Source organism: Eurosta solidaginis, chromosome 5, assembly GCF_040869045.1.
Source record: "Eurosta solidaginis isolate ZX-2024a chromosome 5, ASM4086904v1, whole genome shotgun sequence".
Classification (NCBI taxonomy): domain Eukaryota; kingdom Metazoa; phylum Arthropoda; class Insecta; order Diptera; family Tephritidae; genus Eurosta; species Eurosta solidaginis.
This window is the reverse complement of record NC_090323.1, coordinates 222,626,988-222,652,873: the sequence shown is the minus strand read 5'-3', so window position 1 is coordinate 222,652,873 and position 25,886 is coordinate 222,626,988. Positions and strand designations below refer to the sequence as shown.

The 25,886-nt window shown below is 36.4% G+C and overlaps 1 protein-coding gene across 16 annotated transcripts in view; it reads right to left on the bottom strand.

Annotated features, from left to right (window-relative positions):
- Positions 1-25,886, bottom strand: part of Ae2 (Anion exchanger 2) — a 241,479-nt gene that overhangs the window by 47,438 nt on the left and 168,155 nt on the right. For 15 of the 16 annotated variants that reach the window (XM_067788512.1, XM_067788504.1, XM_067788503.1 and 12 more), the window contains 3 exons: positions 14,014-14,161; positions 11,163-11,305; positions 1,432-1,553 (listed from right to left, as the gene is read on the bottom strand). In XM_067788512.1, the coding sequence (XP_067644613.1) occupies positions 1,432-1,553; positions 11,163-11,305; positions 14,014-14,161 (413 nt within the window). Of the gene's footprint in view, positions 1-1,431; positions 1,554-11,162; positions 11,306-14,013; positions 14,162-14,261; positions 14,429-25,886 lie in introns of those variants that run through there. The other variant, XM_067788516.1, reaches the window with a different exon arrangement.

Sequence of the window (25,886 nt, the reverse complement as noted above, 5' to 3'; positions counted from 1 at the left end):
ATCTCTAAGCCGATGCTAAGCAGTGACTTGATGCACATCAATAATTCAATCATTATGTCTACACATATGTACGTACACGCAGCGGAGAAGCAACGCACAAACACATGCATATATCTTGTCTAAGATATGCAATATAATTGTGGAAGTGTCGCTCACAAACACATGCGCATGATCTGTGAGAGAAGCTATAAAAATTGTGAATCTGTAGTTATAGCTGAGAAACTTATAGCAGATAACCAACTAGTAGATTCTAGAACAGAACCGCCTAGAAATGTCAACGAGTAAACCAAACAGTATAAAAGGCGACACCAGTAGAGGCGCGAGAATCAGTTTTGATTAAGCACGCTATCTGTCTTGCAATAGAAGTGTTATTTTGAAAGTACTTGAATAAAGGCCATTTTGTATTATTAAATATTGGAGTTATTTATTCAACAGTTTAGTGATTCGAACTTAGCAGAAGGTTGCAAATAAGAGGAAGAGCAGTAAATTCGTTACAATATGCTATGTTTTTGTTGAAAATAAGTATATTGGACTGATATGAATGTAATCTTTCTATTTGTGCAAAAAAAAATTTAAATTTGAACTCCTTAAACGCGAATTTTACGCTTTTGTAAATTACTTATCTTCGAGAGAAAAAATGCAGATACCCACATTCTTTATTGGAACGGCAGGGTACGTATTTGTTTCCTTCTATCGTCTGAAGTTTCTGTATCCTCATACTGCTGCTGTACCGAGGGTTCCTCGCAGCAAAACTCTTGAAGTGTCTTAGGCGCTCTTCTACCGCTTCACGGCCCATGACTGTTGGGACTCTCCAAGTCTCTTGGGTCGACCACCGTTTGCAAGTGCTGGAGAATTCTTATTGCTGTACGATACTGTGGAAGGGCATTTCCAATCTTCTTTCTGCTTATATTCACCTGCCGTTCCTTTAAGGAGCTTGATGAATTTCCGTTAGTTATGCTCCCCGAGTCGACACATCGCTTATATCGCCTTTGTCGTCTCTCGCTTGTGACTCTATTCTTCCACTCTTCTACTTGTTATCAACAAAGTTTCATTTTACTTGAAAAAAAGTTCAAGCTAGTTTGAAAAAAATCTAATTTGAGTAAAAAAAAGTTTCATGAAATTTGAAAAAGTTTCGTTTGAAATGAAAAAAGTATTTTGATTTGAAAAATTTCATTTGCCTGGAAACAGTTTCAATTAACATGAAAAAAGTTTCAGTTGAAATGAGTTCAGTTTTTTCTATTTGAAAACAGTTTCTCTTGATTTGAAAAATGATTCATTTGACTTGAAAATGATTTATCTCAGCTGATTTAAATTCAGCTGAGTTATTTACTATATAATTTATTAGTATGCAAAAGTGTAATCTTACACGAAAACATTTATATTTTGTTTAAATATACGTATAGTTTATGCTTATAAATAATATTATATTACCTTCTTCGTCGTTTACGTTCATGTAAATTGTCAGTGGGTTGTTCATCGTAGATTAAAATAGGCGGGGATACTACAGCTTTTTTCTTCCCAAAATGTACTTGTTTTTCGTCGGCGGAGTTATCCTGATTGGAATAAAAAATTATTATGATCAGTTTAATCGTTGTATGAAAGTGCAAAATAAAACATTTTATATATAAATATAAGAAACCCCTTTCTTCGAGAAATATATTGTAAAAATTCAAAACACTTCATCGGTTTAAGGAACATTTTAAACTTTTTTGTACCAAATTTGAAAATTCACAATTTACTGCTTTTTTTTTTTTTTTGTATATTTAATTGGTTCAAGTTTTAAGCTTACTTTAAATCTCATAAACTCGATTTTATCGTTAAAACAAAACCAAGAAATTTAAGAAATCTAAAAATATTTATTCGTAGACATAACTGGTTTTAAACCAAAACAATAAACATTGAACTTATAGCTGAAAATTTAGCTTGTGTGAATCTGGTACCTCCAAATGCGAGTTTTCTAATAAAAACTTGTGCTTCGTTTGCCCAAGGTTAGATCAGGTTGGCCCACCTTTTTATACTCAGTTGAGCAGAGCTCACAGAGTATATTAAGTTTGATTGCATAACGGTTGGTTGTACAGGTATAAAGGAATCGAGATAGATATAGACTTCCATATATCAAAATCATCAGGATCGAAAAAAAATTTGAGTTAGCCATGTCCGTCCGTCCGCCCGATAACACGATAACTTGAGTAAATTTTGAGGTATCTTGATGAAATTTGGTATGTAGGTTCCTGAGCACTCATCTCAGATCGCTATTTAAAATGAACGATATCGGACTATAACCAAGCTCACTTTTTCGATATCGAAAATTTCGAAAAACCGAAAAAGTGCAATAATTCATTACCAAAGATAGATAAAGCGATAAAGTTTGGTAGGTGAATTGAACTTATGACGCAGAATTGAAAATTAGTAAAATTTTGGACAATGGGCGTGGCACCGCCCACTTTTAAAAGAAGGTAATTTAAAACTTTTGCAAGCTGTAATTTTGCAGTCGTTGAAGATATCATGATGAAATTTGGCAGAAACGTTACTCCTATTACTATATGTACGCTTAATAAAAATTAGCAAAATCGGAGAAGGACCACGCCCACTTTTAAAAAAAAATTTGTTTAAAGTAAAATTTTAACAAAAAATTTAATATCTTTACAGTATATAAGTAAATTATGTCAACATTCAACTCCAGTAAGGATATGGTGCAATAAAATACAAAAATAAAAGAAAATTTCAAAATGGGCGTGGCTCCGCCCTTTTTCATTTAATTTGTCTAGGATACTTTTAATGCCATAAGTCGAACAAAAATTTACCAATCCTTTTGAAATTAGGTAGGGGCATAGATTTTATGACGTTAACTGCTTTCTGTGAAAATGGGCGAAATCGGTTGAAGCCACGCCCAGTTTTTATACACGGTCGTCCGTTTGTCCTTCCGCATGGCCGTTAACACGATAACTACAGCAAAAATCGACATATATTTACTGAACTTAGTTCACGTACTTATCTGAACGCACTTTATCTTGGTGTAAAAAATGAACGAGATCCGACTATGACCACGCCCACTTTTTCGATATCGAAAATTCCGAAAAATGAAAAAAATTCCATGATTCTATACCAAATACGAAAAAAGGGATGAAACATAGTAATTGGATTGGTTTATTGACGCGAAATATAACTTTGGAAAAAACTTTGTAAAATGGTTGTGACACCTACCATATTAAGTAGAAGAAAATGAAAATGTTCTGCAGGGCGAAATAAAAAACCCTTGAAATTTTTGCAGGTATTACAACTACCACCACTCCCTTTTAAAACTCTCATTAATACCTTTGATTTGATACCAATATCGTACAAACATATTCTAGAGTCACCCCTGGTCCACCTTTATGGCGATATTTCGAAACGGCGTCACCTATAGAACTAAGGCCCACTCCCTTTTAAAATACCCATTAACACCTTTCGTTTGATACCCATATTGTACAAACGCATTCTAGATTCACCCCTGGTCCACCTCTATGGCGATATCTCGAAAAAGCGACCACCTATACAACTACCACCACTCCCTTTTAAAACCCTCAATAATACCTTTAATTTGATACCCATAACGTACAAAGACCTCCTAGAGCCACCCCTGGTCCACCTTTATGGCGATATTTCGAAACGGCGTCCACCTATAGAACTAAGGCCCACTCCCTTTTAAAATACTCATTAACACCTTTCGTTTGATACCCATATTGTACAAACGCATTCTAGAGTCACCCCTGGTCCACCTTTATGGCGATATCTCGAAAAAGCGACCACCTATACAACTACCACCACTCCCTTTTAAAACCCCCATTAATACCTTTAATTTGATACCCATATCGTACAAACACATCCTAGAGTCACCCCTGGTCCACCTTTATGGCGATATTTCGAAACGACGTCCACCTATAGAACTAAGCCCCACTCCCTTTTAAAATACTCATTAGCACCTTTTTTTTTGATACTCATATTGTACAAACAAATTCTAGTCAACCCTGATCCACCTTGATGGCGATATCCCTAAATGGCGTCCACCTATAGAACTACGGCCCACTCCCTCATAAAATACTCTTTGATATGGTCACGATATAAGAGTTTTCAAATTTAAAAATGAAAAAAATCAAAAAAATTTTAAAATAACTTACAGTGCGGTTCGTTTGCCCAAGGTAAGCCCAAGAAAAAATAAATAAAATAAATACTTCGCGCGATTTATCTCCGGTGAGATTTGGGCTGAGATTCTCTTCCAATTGAAGTCATGCTTTTTTATAACCTTTCTCATGTATTGTCTCATGTATTGGCGGAACGGGACCTATGTATATGTTTTACGCCGATAACGAACGACAGCTTTAAAGCAGATGTGTTTTCATAAAGAAGTATTTCATGGCAGAAATTATTTACTGCCGAAGGGCCATCGAAGTTAGGAAATCTTTTTGCTTACTAAAAAATTGATTTACTACACTTTTGTTGTTGACTTGCCTGGGACTTGAACCCAGGACCTTCAGTATGGAAGGCGGGGCAGGCTATCGCCCAACCGAGAAGTTCGCAGTAACCCATGATAGCCCACGCACATTTTTTGCTAGCCCTGTTTTGGAAAAGCATTATCGGAAAAATATATTTCCAAGTTCAAATCCTCCGAAAATAAAAAAAACGCAAAATGGTTGCTTTTGTTTGCCCAAGTTTTGCCCAGGAAAGAACACTGATTTTTTCTATCCCATTCACAAAAAAAACAAGTAAGGACGGGACTGTCTTCGCCTGTGCCGAAGACTTCATACCTTTCATGAATGGGGTTGAACAATAATCTTATCCCGTTAGATCTCTCCAAATAATGTGATGTATAAGATGTGAAATATATAGTGAACAGATGTACATACCCAAACGATTGATAAATATAAAATAAAAAATGGCAAAAACCCCTTTATCTGAACGATCGGTTGTATGGGATATATATTATATATAGCTCCGATCTAAATGATTTTTACAGGAAATCTTCTATGATATATTAGAATAAATATCACCAAGTTTAACGTTTTTTTATTGGAAATTAAGGGAGAAATTGCTAAAAATCTTTCTATCTGAACGATCGGTTGTATGGGATATATATTATATATAGCTCCGATCGAAATGATTTTTACAGGAAATCTTCTATGATATATTAGAATACATATCACCAAGTTTAACGTTTTTATATTGGAAATTAAGGGAGAAATTGCCAAAAATCTTTCTATCTGAACGATCGGTTGTATGGGATATATACTATATATAGCTCCGATCAAAGTGATTTTTTTAGGATATCTTCTATGATATATTAGAATATATATTCCCGAGTTTTACGTTTATATTTTCTAAATTTCGGCAGGAATGACCAAAATCGTCTTATCTGAACGATCGGTTGTATGGGAGATATATGTTATAGTAGTTCGATCCTACCGGATCCGACAAATGTCTAATATAATACAAAGATACATCCTTGTGCCAAATTTCATTGAGATATTTCAAAATTTGAGGGACTAGTTTGCGTTCAAACAGACAGACAGACGGACACGGCTATATCAACTCAGTTCGTCGCCTTGATCAATTCGGTATACTTAATGGTGAGTCTATCTTCTATATTTCTCAACGTTACAAATATCGGACCAAAGTTAATATACCATTTCATGTTCATGAAAGGTATAAAACATTTTGTAAAAAATTATGATTATGTTGAAAACATAGCAAAAACAATATCTTAGTCAAACACTAAGCTCTTCATTTCCACTTATATTTTATTAACTATAGGGTATGTCCTTTTCAAGACCACCGATTCGGTTTCGGTTAAACTCAAGTATGCTGTTGATTCCATATTTTAATTTATTATTATGCCAAAGGTAGCTTAACGAGGAAAAGCGTGCTACTCCGAGCAAATGAGCCATAGCATAGAAAAAATAATTTTACATTTCTTTGATTTTGGGTGGAAAAAAGAGAATGGGATATCCTGGGCTTACCTTGACCAAACGAACCACATAGTTTTTATTAAAAATTTATGGGTGCCATTTTCACACAGCTTGCAATTTTTCCGATAAATTTTGTTCACAAAAGGGGGCTTACGAAAAGATATAAGGTGGGCTATTCTGGGCTAAGTTTCGCAAACGAACAACTTTTGAAAACAAATAATTTTGTATTTTTTTGATTTTGAGGGTAATATCTTGAAATTTTTTAAACTAATTTTTCTTCCAAAAGGTGGTTTAACTCAAAAAAGCTTGGGCTATCGTGGGCAAATGGGCAGTAGCACAGAAGCAATAATTTTTCAATTCTTTGATTTGGGGTTTTCAGCTGGAACAGTTTTTTTTTTGCCATCATTTTATTTCATGGGTGGGCTAACGAGAGAAGAGGTTGGGTGTTAGCTTCACACAGCTTTGATTTTTTTTTTCCAAAAGAGCTTACGAAAAACTTATGGTCGGGCTATCTTGGACTAAGCTTTGCAAACGAACCAAATTGCAAAAAACAAGTAATTTTGTATTTTTTTGATTTTGGGATTTCCAAGTAAAATTTGTTTACGTTAACTTTTTCTTTTTCCCCCAAGGTGGCTTAGCGAGAAAAAGGGGTCGGCTATCCCGAGCAAATTAAGCATAGCATAGAAACAACAATTTTTCAATTTATGGATTTTTGAGGGTTTTTGGCTTGAACTGTTTTTTATACTCAGTTGAGCAGAGCTCACAGAGTATATTAAGTTTGATTGGATAACGGTTGGTTGTACATATATAAAGGAATCGAGATAGATATAGACTTCCATATATCAAAATAATAAGGATCGAAAAAAAATTTGATTGAGCCATGTCCGTCCGTCCGTCCGTCCGTCCGTCCGTTAACACGATAACTTGAGTAAATTTTGAGGTATCTTGATGAAATTTGGTATGTAGGTTCCTGAGCACTCATCTCAGATCGCTATTTAAAATGAACGATATCGGACTATAACCACGCCCACTTTTTCGATATCGAAAATTTCGAAAAACCGAAAAAGTGCGATAACTCATTACAAAAGACAGATAAAGCGACGAAACTTGGTAGATGGGTTGACGTTATGACGCAGAATAGAAAATTAGTAAGATTTTGGACAATGGGCGTGGCCCCGCCCACTTTTACAAGAAGGTAATTTAAAAGTTTTGCAAGCTGTAATTTGGCAGTCGTTGAATATATCATGATGAAATTTGGCAGGAACGTTACTACTATTACTCTATATGTGCTAAATAAAAATTAGCAAAATTGGATTAAGAACACGCCCACTTTTTAAAAAAAAATTTTTTTTAATTAAAATTTTAACAAAAAATTTAATATCTTTACTGTATATAAGTAAATTAAGTCAAAATTCAACTCCAGTAATGATATGATGCAACAAAATACAAAAATAAAAGAAAATTTCAAAATGGGCGTGGCTCCGCCCATTTTCATTTAGTATGTCTAGAATACTTTTATTGCCATAAGTCGAACAAAAATTTACCAATCCTTCTCAAATTTGGTAGGAGCATAGATTCTATGACGGTAACTGTTCTCTGTGAAAATGGGCGAAATTGGTGGAAGCCACGCCCAGTTTTTATACACAGTCCACCGTCTGTCCTTCCGCTCGGCCATTAACACAATAACTTGAGCAAAATCCGATATATCTTTACTAAACTTAGCCCACGTACTTACCTGAGCTCACTTTTTCTTGGTATAAAAAATGGGCGAAATCTGACCATAACCACGCCCACTTTATCGATATCGAAAATTACGAAAAATGAAAAAAATGCCATAATTCTATACCAAATACGAAAAAAGGGATGAAACATGGTAACTGGATTGGTTTGTTGACGCAAAATATAACTTTGGAAAAATCTTTGTAAAATGGGTGTGACACCTACCATATTAAGTAGAAGAAAATGAAAAAGTTCTACAAGGCGAAATCAACAGCCCTTGGAATCTTGGCAGGAATACTGTTAGTGGTATTGCATATATAAATAAATTAGCAGTACCCGACAGATGATTTTCTGGATCACCTGGTCCACATTTTGGTGGATATCACGAGAACGCCTTCACATATACATCTAAGGGCCACTCGCTTTTAAAACCCTCATTAATACCTTTAATTTGATATCCATATCGTACAAAAACATACCAGAGTCACCCCTGTCCCACCCTAATGGCGATATCTCGAAAAGGCGTCCACCTATAGAACTAATGCCCCCTCTCTCTTAAAATGCTAGTAACACCTTTCGTTTGATACCCATATCGTACAAACATTCTAGAGTAACCCCTGGCCCACCCTAATGGCGATATCTCGAAAAGGCGTCCACCTATAGACCTAGTGTCCACTCCCTCTTAAAATGCTCAGTAACAGCTTTCGTTTGATACCCATATCGTACAAACATTCTAGAGTCACACCTGGCCCACCCTAATGGCGATATTTCGAAAAGGCGTCCACCTATAGAACTAAGGATTACTCCCTTTTAAAATACTCATTACCACCTTTCATTTGATACCCATATCGTACAAACACATTCTAGAGTCACCCTGGCCCACCCTAATGGCGATATCTCGAAAAGGCGTCCACCTATAGACCTAATGTCCACTCCCTCTTAAAATGCTCGGTAACACCTTTCGTTTGATACCCATATCGTACAAACATTCTAGAGTCACCCCTCGCCCACCCTAATGGCGATATCTCGAAAAGGCGTCCACCTATAGACCTAATGTACACTCCCTCTTAAAATGCTCAGTAACACCTTTCGTTTGATACCCATTTCGTACAAACATTCTAGAGTCACCCCTGTCCCACCCTAATGGCGATATCTCGAAAAGGCGTCCACCTATAGACCTAATGCCCACTCCCTCTTAAAATGCTCAGTAACACCTTTCGTTTGACACCCATATCGTACAAACATTCTAGAGTCACACCTGGCCCACCCTAATGGCGATATCTCGAAAAGGCGTCCACCTATAGAACTAAGGATTACTCCCTTTTAAAATACTCATTACCACCTTTCATTTGATACCCATATCGTACAAACACATTCTAGAGTCACCCTGGCCCACCCTAATGGCGATATCTCGAAAAGGCGTCCACCTATAGACCTAATGCCCACTCCCTCTTAAAATGCTCAGTAACAACTTTCGTTTGATACCCATACCGTACAAACATTCTAGAGTCACCCTTGGTCCAGCTTTATGGCGACATCTCGAAAAGGCGTCCACCTATAGAACTAAGGATTACTCCCTTTTAAAATACTCATTACCACCTTTCATTTGATACCCATATCGTACAAACACATTCTAGAGTCACCCTGGCCCACCCTAATGGCGATATCTCGAAAAGGCGTCCACCTATAGACCTAATGCCCACTCCCTCTTAAAATGCTCAGTAACACCTTTCGTTTGATACCCATATCGTACAAACATTCTAGAGTCACCCTTGGTCCACCTTTATGGCGATATCTCGAAAAGGCGTCCACCTATAGAACTAAGGATTACTCCCTTTTAAAATACTCCTTACCACCTTTCATTTGATACCCATATCGTACAAACACATTCTAGAGTCACCCCTGGCCCACCCTAATGGCGATATCTCGAAAAGGCGTCCACCTATAGACCTAATGCCCACTCCCTCTTAAAATGCTCAGTAACACCTTTCGTTTGATACCCATATCGTACAAACATTCTAGAGTCACACCTGGCCCACCCTAATGGCGATATCTCGAAAAGGCGTCCACCTATAGAACTAAGGATTACTCCCTTTTAAAATACTCATTACCACCTTTCATTTGATACCCATATCGTACAAACACATTCTAGAGTCACCCTGGCCCACCCTAATGGCGATATCTCGAAAAGGCGTCCACCTATAGACCTAATGCCCACTCCCTCTTAAAATGCTCAGTAACAACTTTCGTTTGATACCCATACCGTACAAACATTCTAGAGTCACCCTTGGTCCAGCTTTATGGCGACATCTCGAAAAGGCGTCCACCTATAGAACTAAGGATTACTCCCTTTTAAAATACTCATTACCACCTTTCATTTGATACCCATATCGTACAAACACATTCTAGAGTCACCCTGGCCCACCCTAATGGCGATATCTCGAAAAGGCGTCCACCTATAGACCTAATGCCCACTCCCTCTTAAAATGCTCAGTAACACCTTTCGTTTGATACCCATATCGTACAAACATTCTAGAGTCACCCTTGGTCCACCTTTATGGCGATATCTCGAAAAGGCGTCCACCTATAGAACTAAGGTTTACTCCCTTTTAAAATACTCATTACCATCTTTCATTTGATACCCATATCGTACAAACACATTCTAGAGTCACCCCTGGTCCACCTTAATGGCGATATCTCGAAAAGGCGTCCACCGATAGACCTAAGGCCCACTCCCTCTTAAAATGCTCAGTAACACCTTTCATTTGATACCCATATCGTACAAACAAATTCTAGAGTCAGCCCTGGTCTACCTTTATGGCGATATCCCTAAATGGCGTTCATCCATAGAACTATGGCCTATTCTCTCTTAAAATACTCTTTAATACCTTTCATTTGATACACATGTTATACAACCACATTCCAGGGTTACCCCAGATTGATTTTCCTTATTTTGTCTCCATAGCTCTCAACTGAGTATGTTATGTTCGGTTACACCCGAACTTAGGTAGGCTAACGAAAAAACTGGATGGGCCGTCCTCAGCTTACCTTAGGCAAATGAACCACATAGTTTTTATTAGATAATTAGCATTTCGGGGTGCCAGCTTGACGCAGCCGAATAGCTTATGTCAAAAAAGCTGCAAGCCTTAGTCAAAGTTTTTTCTAATTTGACTAATAACAACACGGCTGCAAAATGGCACGTGTATCTTAGCAAAGCAGTATCACATTCTAAATTACCGTTACTGTGTTTTCTCAGCTTCCTTATTTTGTTAGTGGTCAGTTATTATTTAAAGATAAAACACAGAGATTCGATAAGTAAAAAATAGAAAGGGGTTGTTGCTGTGGGTATGTTCCGTTCGAAATATTATGCTACCGCTTTTCTCGGCATCCGAGGCATCAATAAAACCCCTACATTCCCCCAAGAGTTATTAGTAACATATATAGCTAAAGCTACGCCAATCATCAGTTATTTAAGGATCTACTTGAAAATTGTAAACTTACCGAATGATCGCCGTGACCAGCTCGCTCAGATACTAATGGATAGTCTTCGGGTATATCATCATAGTTATTTTGTGGATTAACGGGATCTATTGTACTCTCATATTCTGAGTCTTCTTCAATATTAAGTTCATTTTTACGATGTACTGTAATTAAAATTGATGAATCCAGTTGAATATCGTCATTCTCATTAATTGTATTCATTTTGTCAAATTTTTGATTAATTTGTTTATTTATACATTGTTTTGTCACACTTTTATGCTTAACTTGTTTGAAAACAAAAATGATCTGTCCATGGTTCAATTATGTACAGGTTGGCTCATCTCATCAGCTGATTTTATTTATGTCATTGCATGGTCGAAGGGATTGTCAAAAGGAGATGGCAAACTCAAAATGAAACCAACACATTGGCAACATTTTACTTACACATACAAAAAACTGCTAAGTTTTATGTTTCCATTCCATAACATTCGCACCAACACCAATACACAGATTTTGACAATTTGAACAGACATATTTTGTTGCTTTACAGATGAGCCAACCTGTATATAGTTGAACCATGGATCTGTCTTTATGCTTATTTTCTTACATTTCTTCTACAATATCTTTCTTACATAATTTTTTTTCTGGAAAGTGATCCTTTTTTGCTTTTTAATAATTGTTATTTACATTTTATGTAAAATAATGAATATTTGGTGCTTAATTTTGAATGTATAACAAAAAATTAAAAAAAAAAATTGTACGAAAATACCAAAAAGTTGCAAGAAGAGAGCTCTGCCGTTGTTGTTGTTGTATTAACAGTGCTTCGCCCCATTCAATGGGCACGACCACTCACAAATTGTCATCAAAGTCCTCTAACGGGAGACCAAGGAAACTGGCTGTTTCCATAGGGGCGGAGCATAGGGAGATAGGTGTTAGAGGCGTAGGTTCCACATAACAATTGAAAAGATGGTTGGTGACATGTGGGGAGACATCGCATGTAGGTAACACCATTTAAGATAGTTGCCGTGTGTAAATGGAATGAGCAACACCAAAAGAAAAATTGCCGATAATTATCAACAAAAATATTCGTTTGTAAACTCTGTCTAAGCAAGCCCATGATACAACAAAACAAGGACCTGTTTGACGATGTTGACATAAATTGTGTCAGTTGTCAGCAAGGCGAATTCTGTACCAGGCAAGGCGAATCTTTACAAGGTGTTGGCAAAGCGAATTCAAAAATTTTGCATTGATTGCAATTAACTGACATCTTGCTGTACAATATGATATGTGGAAAGTAATCAAGAAGAAGCAATCAGCTATTAAGATAACACCAGCTCCTTCTGAAATCGCCTTGGTACTAGGTGTTGTTAGAGCTGATTGCGCCTTCTAGATATTTTCCATACAACGCCTTGTACAGAAATATGCCAGTTAATGGAAATCAATGCATATTTTCTTTTGACTTTATATTCTTCTACACGACGAATTGTTTGAATTCGCATTGCGATCAACTTGTATCAAGGCGAATCTATACCAGGTGGTAGCAAAGCGAATTCAACCAATTCGCGGTGCAGAAGAATATCAAGTCAAAAGAAAATTTGCATTGATTTCGATTAACTGACAAATTGTTGCACAAGGCGTTGTATGGAAAATAGTCAAGAAGAAGCAATCAGCTGTTGGAATAACAACACCTGGTACTGAATTCGCCTTGACTTGTATAGATTCGCCTTGGTTGTCAGGGATACAACTTTTCAAATGCTGAAAGATCACCCTGCAAACCACTGCCAAGAATTTTGTTGAAAAATGCCGATTGAAAATCTGAACCACTCTTAACTTTTCTCAATAGTAAAGATGAGTTCGCTCGACGCCATATTACTGTATTAAGAGCTTCCGCAATATTGATTTGTTAAGGGTCAGTTATACTTACATTGCATTGCATGGCAAAACAGTACATAGCATGTGAAACATAAACGTGATTATACTTTACGTAGCGTACATAGACTATAGCTGACAAGGGCAAGCACACACACAAATAAAGTTTGTATGTAAAATATCAAAGATGACAAAAATATGCACAACCACAAGCAAGCAACATGTGCTACTCTGAGAGCGAAGCTCATTTTTACACTCTTTGCAATAACAATGTTAACAGCACGGTTAGTGAGAGAGTCGCGCGCATAGCACATACATGAAAATCAAAATTCAACAGTTTCCATGCAATGCAATGCAAACACTGCATAGTCTAATCAAGTACACGCAAATCTCATTGAACAGATATTGTTTGTGAGAGCAATGTTGCTGTGCCCTGATATGGTATGTAAGTATAACTAACGCTTTAGTCCCTCTCGGACATTTTGAGCATTGCGACTAAGTCTTATTTTACAAAATTTATTCTGCCTACTTGATTATTTGGATCCGGTTTGGTTTCTATTGTAACCCGCCTAGGGAATCAGAGATAGAGGGCTGCCCCACTCCACTGGAACGACCAGATGGAAAACCTTTTAAACTGCCTTAGTGTGACCAATTGGCGCCGGTTGGCAGAGACTGGCGCGCCTTGTTGGACGGCCATAACCGTTTAAACGGTTAAGCGCCAATTAAGTAAGTATTTTTGTATTCATAAATTAACAACTGTCAATTTGTTTTTTGCTCTAACAAAAGGTTGGTGCAGAAATTCTTGGTCTAAATTGTTTTAGTTTAATTTTGAGCAGACTCATGAAGCAAAAAGTAGAGCACCTCAGTGCAAGAAAATTTGTCATTAAACACAAATATGTGAAATACTTAAACTCAGAGTAATTTAGAGTAGCTCAATAAAAAAAACTATCATGAGCATACCCAAATGTTTTTGTTCACTGAAGATGTTAGAAGTCTGACTCACCAGTGCTCTGCTTATACGAACCAATCGGTTGATTCGCGTCCTGAAATTTCGTTACATCGAACTTTTCCTTGTGCGCACTTGGACCGGCGAAAACTTTTTCCATTTCCGAATCCAAGTAAACTCCGTTTGGATCCTCATTCCCGGTGAACTGAAAAACAAAAAAGAATTATGAAATTGTATGCGATAATAAGTTGCAGTATGCAACTTTCACAAAATTAAAAAAAAAAAAACTTAGAATATAAACTTACTGGACTGTATTACATAAAATAAACCAAACACCCAAACCTTCCGATACACAATGCGAGCGTCAACTTGTACGGAATCGAGTCAAATACTAAAAGCTGATTCAAACCAAATATTGACGACTGTTCAATAACTTTGATGTTCATGATATAAAGAATATATGACATGCGGATGAAGCTGCATGTTGCAATAACTATTAAACGGTAGCACAGAATTTATGGCCCCATATACATACATACATTCACACATATAGTATGTAAGTAAGTGTACATTTCTTCAAACACGGGTGTATGAAGCCACACATTTTATTTATATTGGAATATCTCTGCTAACTTGCTTGAGTGGAAGTTATTAGCTTAATAGAATTGAGTGACTGAAATAGAACGCGTACAAGTCACATGACTTATATTTATTTATTTATGTGTTGTATTTGGTTATTGGCCTGTCTGGTTCCTTTACATAACTCTTTGTTGACATTTCTTTATGGAAGCTTCGAAGGTAAATGGGTATATAGTTTGTCTTTAAAAGGAATAACAAACGCATAAATTTAGCAGAAAAGCTTTAAGTAAAAATGTATGTAAATTTTAGTTATGTAGGTAAGTGCAACTTCACTACCAAATATGTACATATATATCTATGCATTAGGCGGGGTCGATTTTTGGGGAGGCAAAAAAAATCGCGCATTGCTCTATGAAAATCATATTCTGGGGATCAAAATGAGAAACTTTGGCGAAGGAACCATACCTCTAAAACGAATTCTGATATCCCCCCCCCCCCCCTTTTGGGTCGTAGGGGCAAATTTTGAAAAATCCCACTTTGAAATGCCTATGTTTTTTCTTTTTGGAGTTTATTTTTCTCTTTAGAAATTTATTTAGTCAGAACATATGTAAACGAAAAAATGAATTTAACTTAGTAATAGAAAAGAAATTAAAAAAAAAAATAATAAAAAATAAGCGTTTTTACAACCCCCTTTTAAAACCAAGGTATCACTGTGATGCACTTGCATGTCGTAAAATAGTTGTGTGGGTTTTTTATTCAACCGTTTTAAAAAATGAAGGTATCACTGTGACACAATTGCAGATCGTAAAACTGCTTGTTTTGTTTTTTTTAAGCCGCCACAAGATACAGCAGGTAGAATTGAAATTGCCCCTACCCGATTTTTAAATCGACCCGCCCTACTATGCATGCATTTGAAATCTAAGTGTTTCGATATAATCAAGAATAATAGATAATAAAATCAACAGTTTGAAATAGGTTTATTGGGTTAGAACAGAATAGCATATATCTCTGATGGACTTCTATCGTCATCGTATCCATTAGACTGGGTCGAAAAATAAAGTTGCTAATGTCCGCCTCTAAATTTGAAGATTACGTTGAGAGGGTTTCGGAAAAATTTTGTAACTTGGTTATTTGACGTCCGATTTTTAAAATTGATGTTATTATTTTGGCCTTGAGAAGCTTCACATTTCCGTAAGCTTTAAAGTCGTTTTCACATGATTATGTCAGCTAACAAAATTCCCCCCCCCCCCCCCCCCCCCCACCACCCACCCACTAATGTCTGTTTTTTCCTTACCAAACGAAATTACTTGAAAATTCAAGAAAATGTTACTTTGAAACCATATTACTAAAATAATAAACAAAGAAGTTATAGCACTTTCAATATTTATTGCAACTGTTATTTTACCTGATTCTTATTATACTTAGACCTGAAACTCGTGATATTTTTGGAGGAAAACTTGCAGGGTTTGCATTGAAAAGTTAATAAAGATATGCCAAATATCATGAATAGGGGAAGTCAAAGTAAATAAGTGAGTCAAACCTGTTGTTTCGAATTTATAATAATAACACTATGCGACAAAATCACCTTTTTTTTCTGGGTATTGGACAAACCCACTTTTTCGTAGAGATTGAGGCTTAGGTAAACATAGTAATTTCGAACTTCAAACTTCGTAAACCGATATCTATTTTTTGGAGGCTAAGTTCTAAAAACGGAGATAGTACTTTGTTTACTTAAGCCTCAATCTCTACGAAAAAGTGGGTTTGTCCAATACACAGAAAAAAAAGGTGATTTTGTCGCATAGTGTTATTATTATAAATTCGAAACAACAGGTTTGACTCACTTATTTACTTTGACTTCCTCTATTCATGATATTTGGCATATCTTTTTTAACTTTTCAATGCAAACCCTGCAATTTTTCCTCCAAAAATATCATGGGTTTCAGGTCTAAGTATAATAAGAATCAGGTAAAATAACAGTTGCAATAAATATTGAAAGTGCTATAACTTCTTTGTTTATTATTTTAGTAATATGGTTTCAAAGCAACATTTTCTTGAATTTGAAGTAATTTCGTTTGGTAAGGAAAAAACATACATTAGGGGGGGATAAAATTTTGTTAGCTGACCTAATCATGTGAAAACGACTTTATAGCTTAAAAGGACATTAAACGGAAATGTGAAGCTTCTCAAGGCCAAAATAATGACATATCAATTCTAAAAATCGGACGACAAATAACCAAGTTACAACGAAAAAACCTTTTTGGCTGTATTTCGAAGGATCAAAAAAATTTAAAACAATTTTTCCGAAACCCTCTCAACATAATCTTCAAATGTAGGGGTGGACATGAGCAATTTTTTTTTGTTTTGTATGGGGACCAACCCAGTCTAGTATCCATCCTTGGCAGGTCACCAATTACGTTCGAAGTAATACCACCATTAAGTAGGCAGTGCAGACTTCAAAGAGATTACTCCTATCTTACGCTTGCTTTTTTGGTTTGAGTTTGAGTTTCGTCGAAGTAGTAAATGCTTTATGCACTGACCGAGATATTTAAGCCACATTGTAAGACTCTCCAAGTGTAGGACTCCCATCTTCCACGAAGAGCTACCCACTGTAACCAGATCTCCCCCAGACGGCGCAATCCTCTGTAACTGGGGCCGCAATGAGAATTATTGGTACGCGCTACGTGAGCTCCTTGGCTTCTCTCACGCTAATGGGCTAGGCATTCATGTTGTTGTTGTTGTTGCTGTTGTTGTTCTTGTATAGATAAGGACACTCCCCGAAGGTTTTGGGGAGTGTTATCGATGTTGTTGGTCCTTTGCGTATGCATATCCGGTGCGTTCCGGTAACTAGCAATGTAAAGGTACTAGCCCGACCATCACGGGAACGGGCTAGGCATTCATTTTCTCGTTTGCTGAGAATTGTATGCCCCACATACACATATATATGTATGTACATATGTATTAGAGAAATATATATACATACATACATATTTATGTGAGGAATATATGCCCGACATACATATATGTTGATCGTAACCCATCTTTCGTGTTGTTGATGACACTGCAAGGTGGATAGGTCGCAAAGTTTCTCTTCAACCCTCCATCGTTGTTCGGCAAAGTGCTCGAATTCGAAGAAGGTGTGGCGTACATTATCTAAAGTTTAACAGTACAGACAGTTCGGGTTTTCAACCTTGCCCATTCTGTGCAGTTCAGAAATAAGCTCTCTGGTGCACTTTTTGACGGTGGCGTTGCTTCACTTGTCTGTCCAGCGTCGACTCGTTTTTGTTGCTGTTGCGCATTGCTTTTCTTTCGTTAACGATAAGATGTACCAGTATGGTTTCCGCAAAACACCAAGAAAGCAACAGCCGAAAACGTGCGCTAAGCCAAAGCTATACGCACCGCCCCTCTGGCTTGGAGCTAGGTGAGCGTGATTCGGTTCTTACAGTATTTCATTGCGTCCGCCCAGATTTCTTCACCGTAAAATAGTATAGAATTCGAAGCTGATGTCATCATCTTTCTTGTACTGCCTGCATATGCCATTAATCTACTCAAATTCGCTATTGTATGCACAGCCCTTTCGCAGGCTCATTGAGAAAATAAGCTTATAGTCTAGCTTCATCCCCCAAAGACCTCAGTTTTTGCAGTTGCTAGCTGGAGACCGTGATCAGCCATCCATCTATATACAATACGAATGGACTAGTTTAGTTTGAGCTGTCCCAAATTGGTGCTGTTATCACAGCTGCCACGTCGTCTGCAAAAGCGGCGCGGAAGTTGCTTTCTAGCATGTCCAATCGAAGAAGACTGCCGTAAGTAATATACCAGAGATCCGGACATAGTACCGAACCCTGCGCTGCTCCGTCTCTTATTTTTATCATTCTTTGACCGTGAGTGGTTTCATGGATTAGATACCTGTCTCTCAAGTAGTCGCTTAGGATTTTCGGCAGATATTCCCCCCTCCTCTAATACATCCGTGAGACGTGGCTTCAGGAGGCTCTCCAGTAGTTTTCCTTCAGTCTCCAATATGCACAGTTGGCGGTAAAATGATGGAACCTTGGGGTAATCTTTCCGGTTTGGAACGAAAACTATGGAGGGGAAAGACCTTTCTTCGAGACATTTGTTGTTCATGTGCAACATAAGTTCTGGGCAGTTACTTGCAGCTAGCCTAATTGCCTCCGCAGGTATTTCGCAGGAATATTTCTATGTTTCATAGTGCGCAGAGCAGTTCAAAGCTTTTCCTCGTTGAATCGTTGTACGTTGCGGTCTTCATGAAGAACGTCCCATCCGTGGTTGGGTGGAAAATAGAACATCTACATTTTTTCTTATTTTGCCTTCCTTCATTAGATGGTTTGGCGCACGGAACTTACGCTTGATTTTGGTTCTGTACATAGACTCTTATAAGATCTGTGTCACGATCGAGAGGCCAAATATAACCACGGTGATCCAAAATGGCGATTGCATATGGGGCGGATATAGCGGCTTGGAGCAGATACTAAACATGAGCTTAAATAAAACAAATAACAACGATGGGCAGAGAGCGGAGTGCACCGAACCGAAAGCGGTTTGGGAGTATGCAAACTCTGGCTCCCAGCAAGGGGCTTCGGAAGCAAAGAAAAGGTACGATGAGAATTCCACGGGGGAGACCTGCATCACCGGCCAGAGATGAATTTTACTGAGATTTATGGCAGAATCATATTCAAAATGTTTGCCAAACCAGTGCTCGCCTAGAAAAACTTTTCTGAAAGACTTTGATGTTGTTTTTTCCCGGGACTTGAACCCAGGTGGTTCGGTGTGGTAGCCTGGCATGCTAACAAGTTTTATTTGTGGCACGGTTAACGGTACATTTTCTATAGCCATAGATTTCCCTCAATATACAACAGAATTAAGTTAACTGCAGTATCTTCATTGAAACACTACAGCTGGGTATATAGTGTTCGGTTCCACTACAACTTAGAAACTCCTACTTTGTTAATAATGGAAAATATTGAACAGGATAGTTGCTCAACATACAATACACATAAATGAAAGGTATATTATTATCCTTAAATAACGTCACTCTCTCACCCCGTGTACTATTTCCATTAATTTCTTGTCCCATAAATGATTGTGTATAAGGATCCACTGTACTTGAGGTAGCCACCACAAATTTCGTGTCAAAATTACCGTAAATATCATTTATCAAAACAGACACCGGTCACTGACGTCACAAAATAGCTGTTACACGTAAACATATGTATGTATTGGCTTGTAGAGCAATATAACACATATCGTTACAATATTGTGGAAAGAATTAACTCTCATTCAAATAGCTCCATAGCAACAACCTTTATACTGCCGCTCTAAGAAAGAATGTGGCTATCTACATTTTTACTAAAACTGACACATTGGACTTAACCTTTTTCTAGCTTTCAAACATATGCGCTTTTTTTAATGAAAATAAATATTTTGGACTAATTGGATGTCATCTTGCTATTCATGCAAAACAAAATTATAATTTGAATTCCTTATATGCGACTTTGATGCTATTAGAACGGCAGTATATACCCAGGGAAAGAAATGAAAGAATATACCCTGGGAAATAAATGAAAGAATATACCCTGGGAAATAAATGAAGATGCCCACATTCTCTATTAGAATGGCAGTATATACCCAGGATAAAAACTTCGGTTGATAACGGAAGGATATTTACATAAAGGAATCGGATATATATATAGACTTCCTGATATCAAAATTATGGGAATAGAAAAATATTTTAATTGAGCCATGTCCTTCCGTCCGTTAACAGGAGAACTTTAGAAAATATAAATTTTGTATACTAGCTTATCTGGAACCATAATGGAATGGTGTCGAAAACGGGTGAAACATCAATTTTTTCGATATCAAAAATTTCAAAACTGAAAAAATTCGATAATTCATTACCCATGGCTCAACTACATGGTGGGCTCATCTCATCAGCTTATATTATTTTTTTTTTCATTTCACTGAAGTAAGGATTGTCAAAAGGCGATTACAAACTCAAAATGAAACCAACACATTGACAACATTTTTTTACAACACACAAAAATTGCTAAGTTTTATGTTTTGACTCTATTCGCCCAACAGCAACACTGAAATTTTGACAATCTGAACAAAGCTGTGTTGTAGCTGTAGAGATGAGCCAAACATATATGTAGTTGAGCCATGTTCACTACCAAAGACAATAAAGTGGCGAAACTTAACATGTGGGTTGACTTTCTGACGGAAAAAAGAAATTTAAAAAAATGGGCGTGGCACCGCACGATCACGCTCACTTAAAAAATGAGTAAAGAAGGCTGGAGTTGAATGTTGACATAATTTACTTATATACTGTATAAATATTAAACTTTTTGTAAATTTTTATTCAGAACACATATAGTAATAGGAGTAACGTTCCTGCCAAATTTCATCATGATATCTTCAACGATTGCGAAATTACAGATTGAAAAACTTTTAAATTACCTTCTTTTAAAAGTGGGCGGTGCCACGCCCATTGACCAAAATTTTACTAATTTTGTATTCTGCGTCATAAGGTCAACGCCCCTACCAAGTTTCATAGCTTTATCTGTCTTTGGTAATGAAATATCGCTTTTTTCGGTTTTTCGAAAATTTCGATATAGAAAAAGTGGGCGTGGTTATAGTCCGATTTCGTTTTTAAATAGCGATCTGAGATGAGTGCCCAGGAACTTACCTACCAAATTTCATTAAGATACCTCCAAATTTACTCAAGTTATCGTGTTTACGGACAGACGAACGGACGGATGGTCGGACATGGCTAAATGAATTTTTTTTCGCCCAGATCATTTTGATATAAGGAAGTATATATCTATCTCGATTAGTTTATGCCGTTACGGGGTACCGTTATGCGAACAAAATTAATATACTCTGTGAGCTTTTCTCAGCGGAGTATAAAAATGAATAAAATGCAATGATTCATTACCAAAGGTAGACAAAGTAATAAATCTTGATACGTTAATTGACTTCAAGATGGAAAATGGAGAAGAAGTAAATTTAAAAACTTTGCAAGCCCTAAATCAAAAGTTATTAAAGATATCATGTTTAAAATTTGGTAAGCATATTGTGCTTGCAAATGTAATATACGCCGAACGAAAATTAAAGAAATTATTTAGCAATCACGCATACGTTAAAAAGAAATCCAAAATCTAATGGTAATAAAAAGCTCAACACTTTTGCGGTATATGACTAAGTCGTAGTGATATTACACCTCAGTAGTGGTATTGTGTAGCAAAGTATAAAAATTTAAAAAATGTGTGAAAATAGGCTTGATCCTGCCCTATTTCAGGCAATTCCTATATTAAACTATCAGTGCTATAAATCGAAGAAAAATCGGCCTATCCCAACGAAAGTTAATATAAGCATTGTTTTTATGAAAAGTGCAGCCTTTTGTGAATATGCGCAAAATCGGTTGGGAAGCAACGGCTGCTTCTTACATCCAGCGTTAAATTTTTTCATGGGCTTATTTAAAGCAAAACTATACTTGTGTTGAAAATGGACGAAATTAGATAATAGCCCTGCTTACTTTTCCGATATCGAAAATTTCGAAAATCGAAAAAATGCAATTAAATTAAGTTGAAAGTAAAGTTACCAACCGAGTTTTTTTTGAATTCCAGTTTTTCTGGGACCAGATATGACAGTTTAACAAATTTTGATAAATATATTTAAACTTTTGCACAAGTTATCATATTATCGGACAAACCGTTTTCACTGAGAAGCTTTTCGTGGCAGAAATACACTCGGAGTTCTTGCAAACACTGCCGAGGGGCGACCCCGCTTAGAAAGATATATCTTCTAGTTGAAAAAACCTTTTTTCTAAAATTTTGATGTTGCCCGGGCGGAGCACGCTACCATCACACCACGGCGGCCGCCATTTAAATTAATATATAAAATCTTTATCCTTTATATTCCCTTATAAGTACCATAACAGCACGCCGCTATTCGAACAAAGTTATAATTCCCTGTTTAAAAATACTATAGTTGTGAAAACTTTGTTTTACTATATTATATTCATACATAGGGAACTAATAAACTTACTATGTTTAGGTACCTACACCTTTATATTAGGGAGGCCTTAAGAGGCAAGTAAATGACTTTCAGTATTACCCCTTCAAATGGTAGCAGCATGATCAAAAACATCACAGTACTATAACAGCGTTTGTCATAAGAAAACTATACCCATATTCTTAACATTTTGAGTTTCTTTAGAGAAATCTTAAATCTTGACCCACGAGCAGCACACCTTAACCGTTTCTAATCCGGATAAAAGTTTAAGTGATATATTTGATCTTGTAATAACTGTTTGAACAAATGAAAATAAAAAACAAATTTTATTTGATTTACGAGAACTACCCTACTTGTGTTATGCTGACTCCGAACGGCAGATGAGTTTTGACTGAGAGCCTTTCATGGCAGAAATACACTCGGAGTGCTTGCCAAGCACTGCCGAGCGGCGACCCCACTTAGAAAAATTTTCTTCTAATTGTAAAAACTCGTTTCTAAAATTTTGATGTTGCTTTGCCCGGGGCTTAAACCCAGGATCTTCGGTGTGGTAGGCGGAGCACGCTACCATTACATTATGTATATGTACAATAACTAATAATAAATGAAGCAATCAAACTTGCCAGTGTTGTAATTATATGTTCTATTAAATTAATACTTGATTTATAATAAATAGCAAAAGAAATCATATTTAACGGCGAATAATCGATATAGAACACTAAATTAAGTACTCCACAATAAGTTCATAAATCACTCCCAATGCTAGAGTAGAGCAAAGCATAATAAAAATGCTTGAAATAACGGTGACTGCTTACCGAGGTAAATAAGGCTTGTAAATAAGGCTCATCTATTTGATCGAAACACGTGAATACAATCATATCTTTTTATATACATATTTTGTGCTAGCTTGTCATGGTTGTGCGAGGCTTCGCCCGCGCTTAATGAGCATATCCATGTTGTAGAAATTAATTGCGATGTATTTACTTTGGCTAGGAAGTATTTCGATTTTTCATTTAGCATTATTCGAAAAATATAAACGCTTATCTACAAAAATATATGTTGCATACAATTGCTTTTTGCTTCATCTTTGAATTTTAGATATTAACAATATGAGCACACAACGGTCATATTATCTAAAGCAATAGCAGGATACTTTGCATAAACTAAATGCGGCAAATAATTTGTGGCATATATTTATACTCAACTGAGCAGAGCTGACAAAGTATATTAATTTTGTTCGCATAACGTTACCCCGTAACAGCATAAACTAATCGAGATAGATATAGACTTCTATATATCAAAATGATCTGGGAGAAAAACGAAATTCATTTAGCCATCTCCGTCCGTCCGCCCGTTCGTCTGTCCTTAAACACGATAACTTGAGTAAATTTTGAGGTATATTAATGAAGTTTGGTATGTAAGTTCCTGGGCAAAGCGATGAAACTTGGTAGGTGGATTGACCTTATGATGCAGAATAGAAAGTTAGTAAAATTTTGGATAATGGGCGTGGCACCGCCCACTTTTAAAAGAAGGTAATTTAAAAGTTTTGCAAGCTGTAATTTGGCAGCTGAGTATGTACTGTTCGGTTACACCCGAACTTAGCCTTCCTTACTTGTTTTTTAATAGCTCTTTTATCACCTAACCTTCGCTGATGATGCAGATTTGTAATAGACCGCAACGTTGCAGGTGTTCTGTGTGCTGACACCTAAATGAGATAAGCGTCTTGTCATTGTTTTACTGCCAATTCACGGCGCTCGAACAGAAATTTCAATTTCGTAATACATTAACTTCTATAAATGAATTTAAGATAGTGTTATTGAAACTAGTTTTACCCAATTAACAATGTTTTTCGTCTTATATTGGCTGCTAGATCGGAACTAGGACTAGCGTTGTGGTCTGACAGACCATTTTCAAAAATTTTAATAAAAATTTTTGGGTTGCCCATCATTTTTCTACAAATTGTCTTATGGCTTTATAAAGTTCCATGAGGAGTTTCTATTCTACTATAGAACAATATCGTTTGTCTGATTTTTTGTGTAAAAACCTCGTTTTGTGTTATATGTGCGTTTTACCAGAGTGTGGTCTGTCAGACCAAAACATAACGTTAACGACAATCTAAGTCACAAGTAGTCAAAGCGTTAAATAAGTTGCTTTCAGTCTATCGCTATCATTAAAAAATTCAAACTGATAGTAATGCAATGACGATTAACTTCTACTTCCACTCGTTTTCATAAAGTAAAAAGCACAAAGTTTTTATATTTGACAATGGCAGTGTTTTTGTTGAGACACGCATTATATGAAGATATATGCAAACACATATGTATGCCCGAAAATGTGTACAAAATTTAAGTCTTAAATATTTTAGAAAGTTGTGAGCTAATGTTTATTTTGGTAGCAATCTTTGAAAAGCTTAATGTAAATGTTGCAGTATGTTGTGTTGTTTATTATTGTTATTGTTTTAGTCACAATTAAATTATATTTTAATGTGTGTTATTATATAAATTAATGTAAGTGAAATATTGGTGAATGTTGTTTGTTGTGAAAATATTAATAATTGTCGTTTTTGTTTTATGTTTTATGTTAAATAAACCAGGCTCCCTGAAGAAGATGTAAAAAAATCGAAACGCGTAGGAGAATAAGAAAAAACTTAGTTTTTGTCTTTCGTTAACGGCCTAAAAGCTATAAAAATCAAAATACTTAATATATGACATTTTTTTGAAAAGTAATTACAGCCCAATATGTTTAGTAGTGTGCAAGACTACCTATTTCCAAAATTAAAGACTTTGATTTATAATGCGTATATAGTGTTACGAATATTAGCAACACTAAGGGGTACTGCCATCTCTAAGCCGATGCTAAGCAGTGACGTGAATGCACATCAATAATTCTATCATCATGCCTACACATATTTACGAACACGCAGCAGAGAAGCAACGTACAAACACATGCAGATATCTTATCTGAGATATGCAATTATAATTGTGGAAGTGTCGCTCACAAACATACGCGCATTTGAGAGCTATACACGTACATCTGTAATTATAATTATAACAGATAACCAACTAGTAGATTCTAGAACAGAAGCGCCTAGAAGATGCAACGAAGAAATCAAAGAGTATAAAAGGCCTCAACGGTAGAGGCGCTTCAATCAGTTTTCGATTAATCACGCTATCTGTCGGGCAATAGTAGTGTAATTTATTGTGAAGTACTTTAATAAAGGCCATTTTGCATTATTAAATATTGGAGTTATTTATTCAACAGTTAGTGATTCGAACTTAGCACAAGGTTGCAAATAAGAGGATTCGTTACAATAGTATATTTTGGTC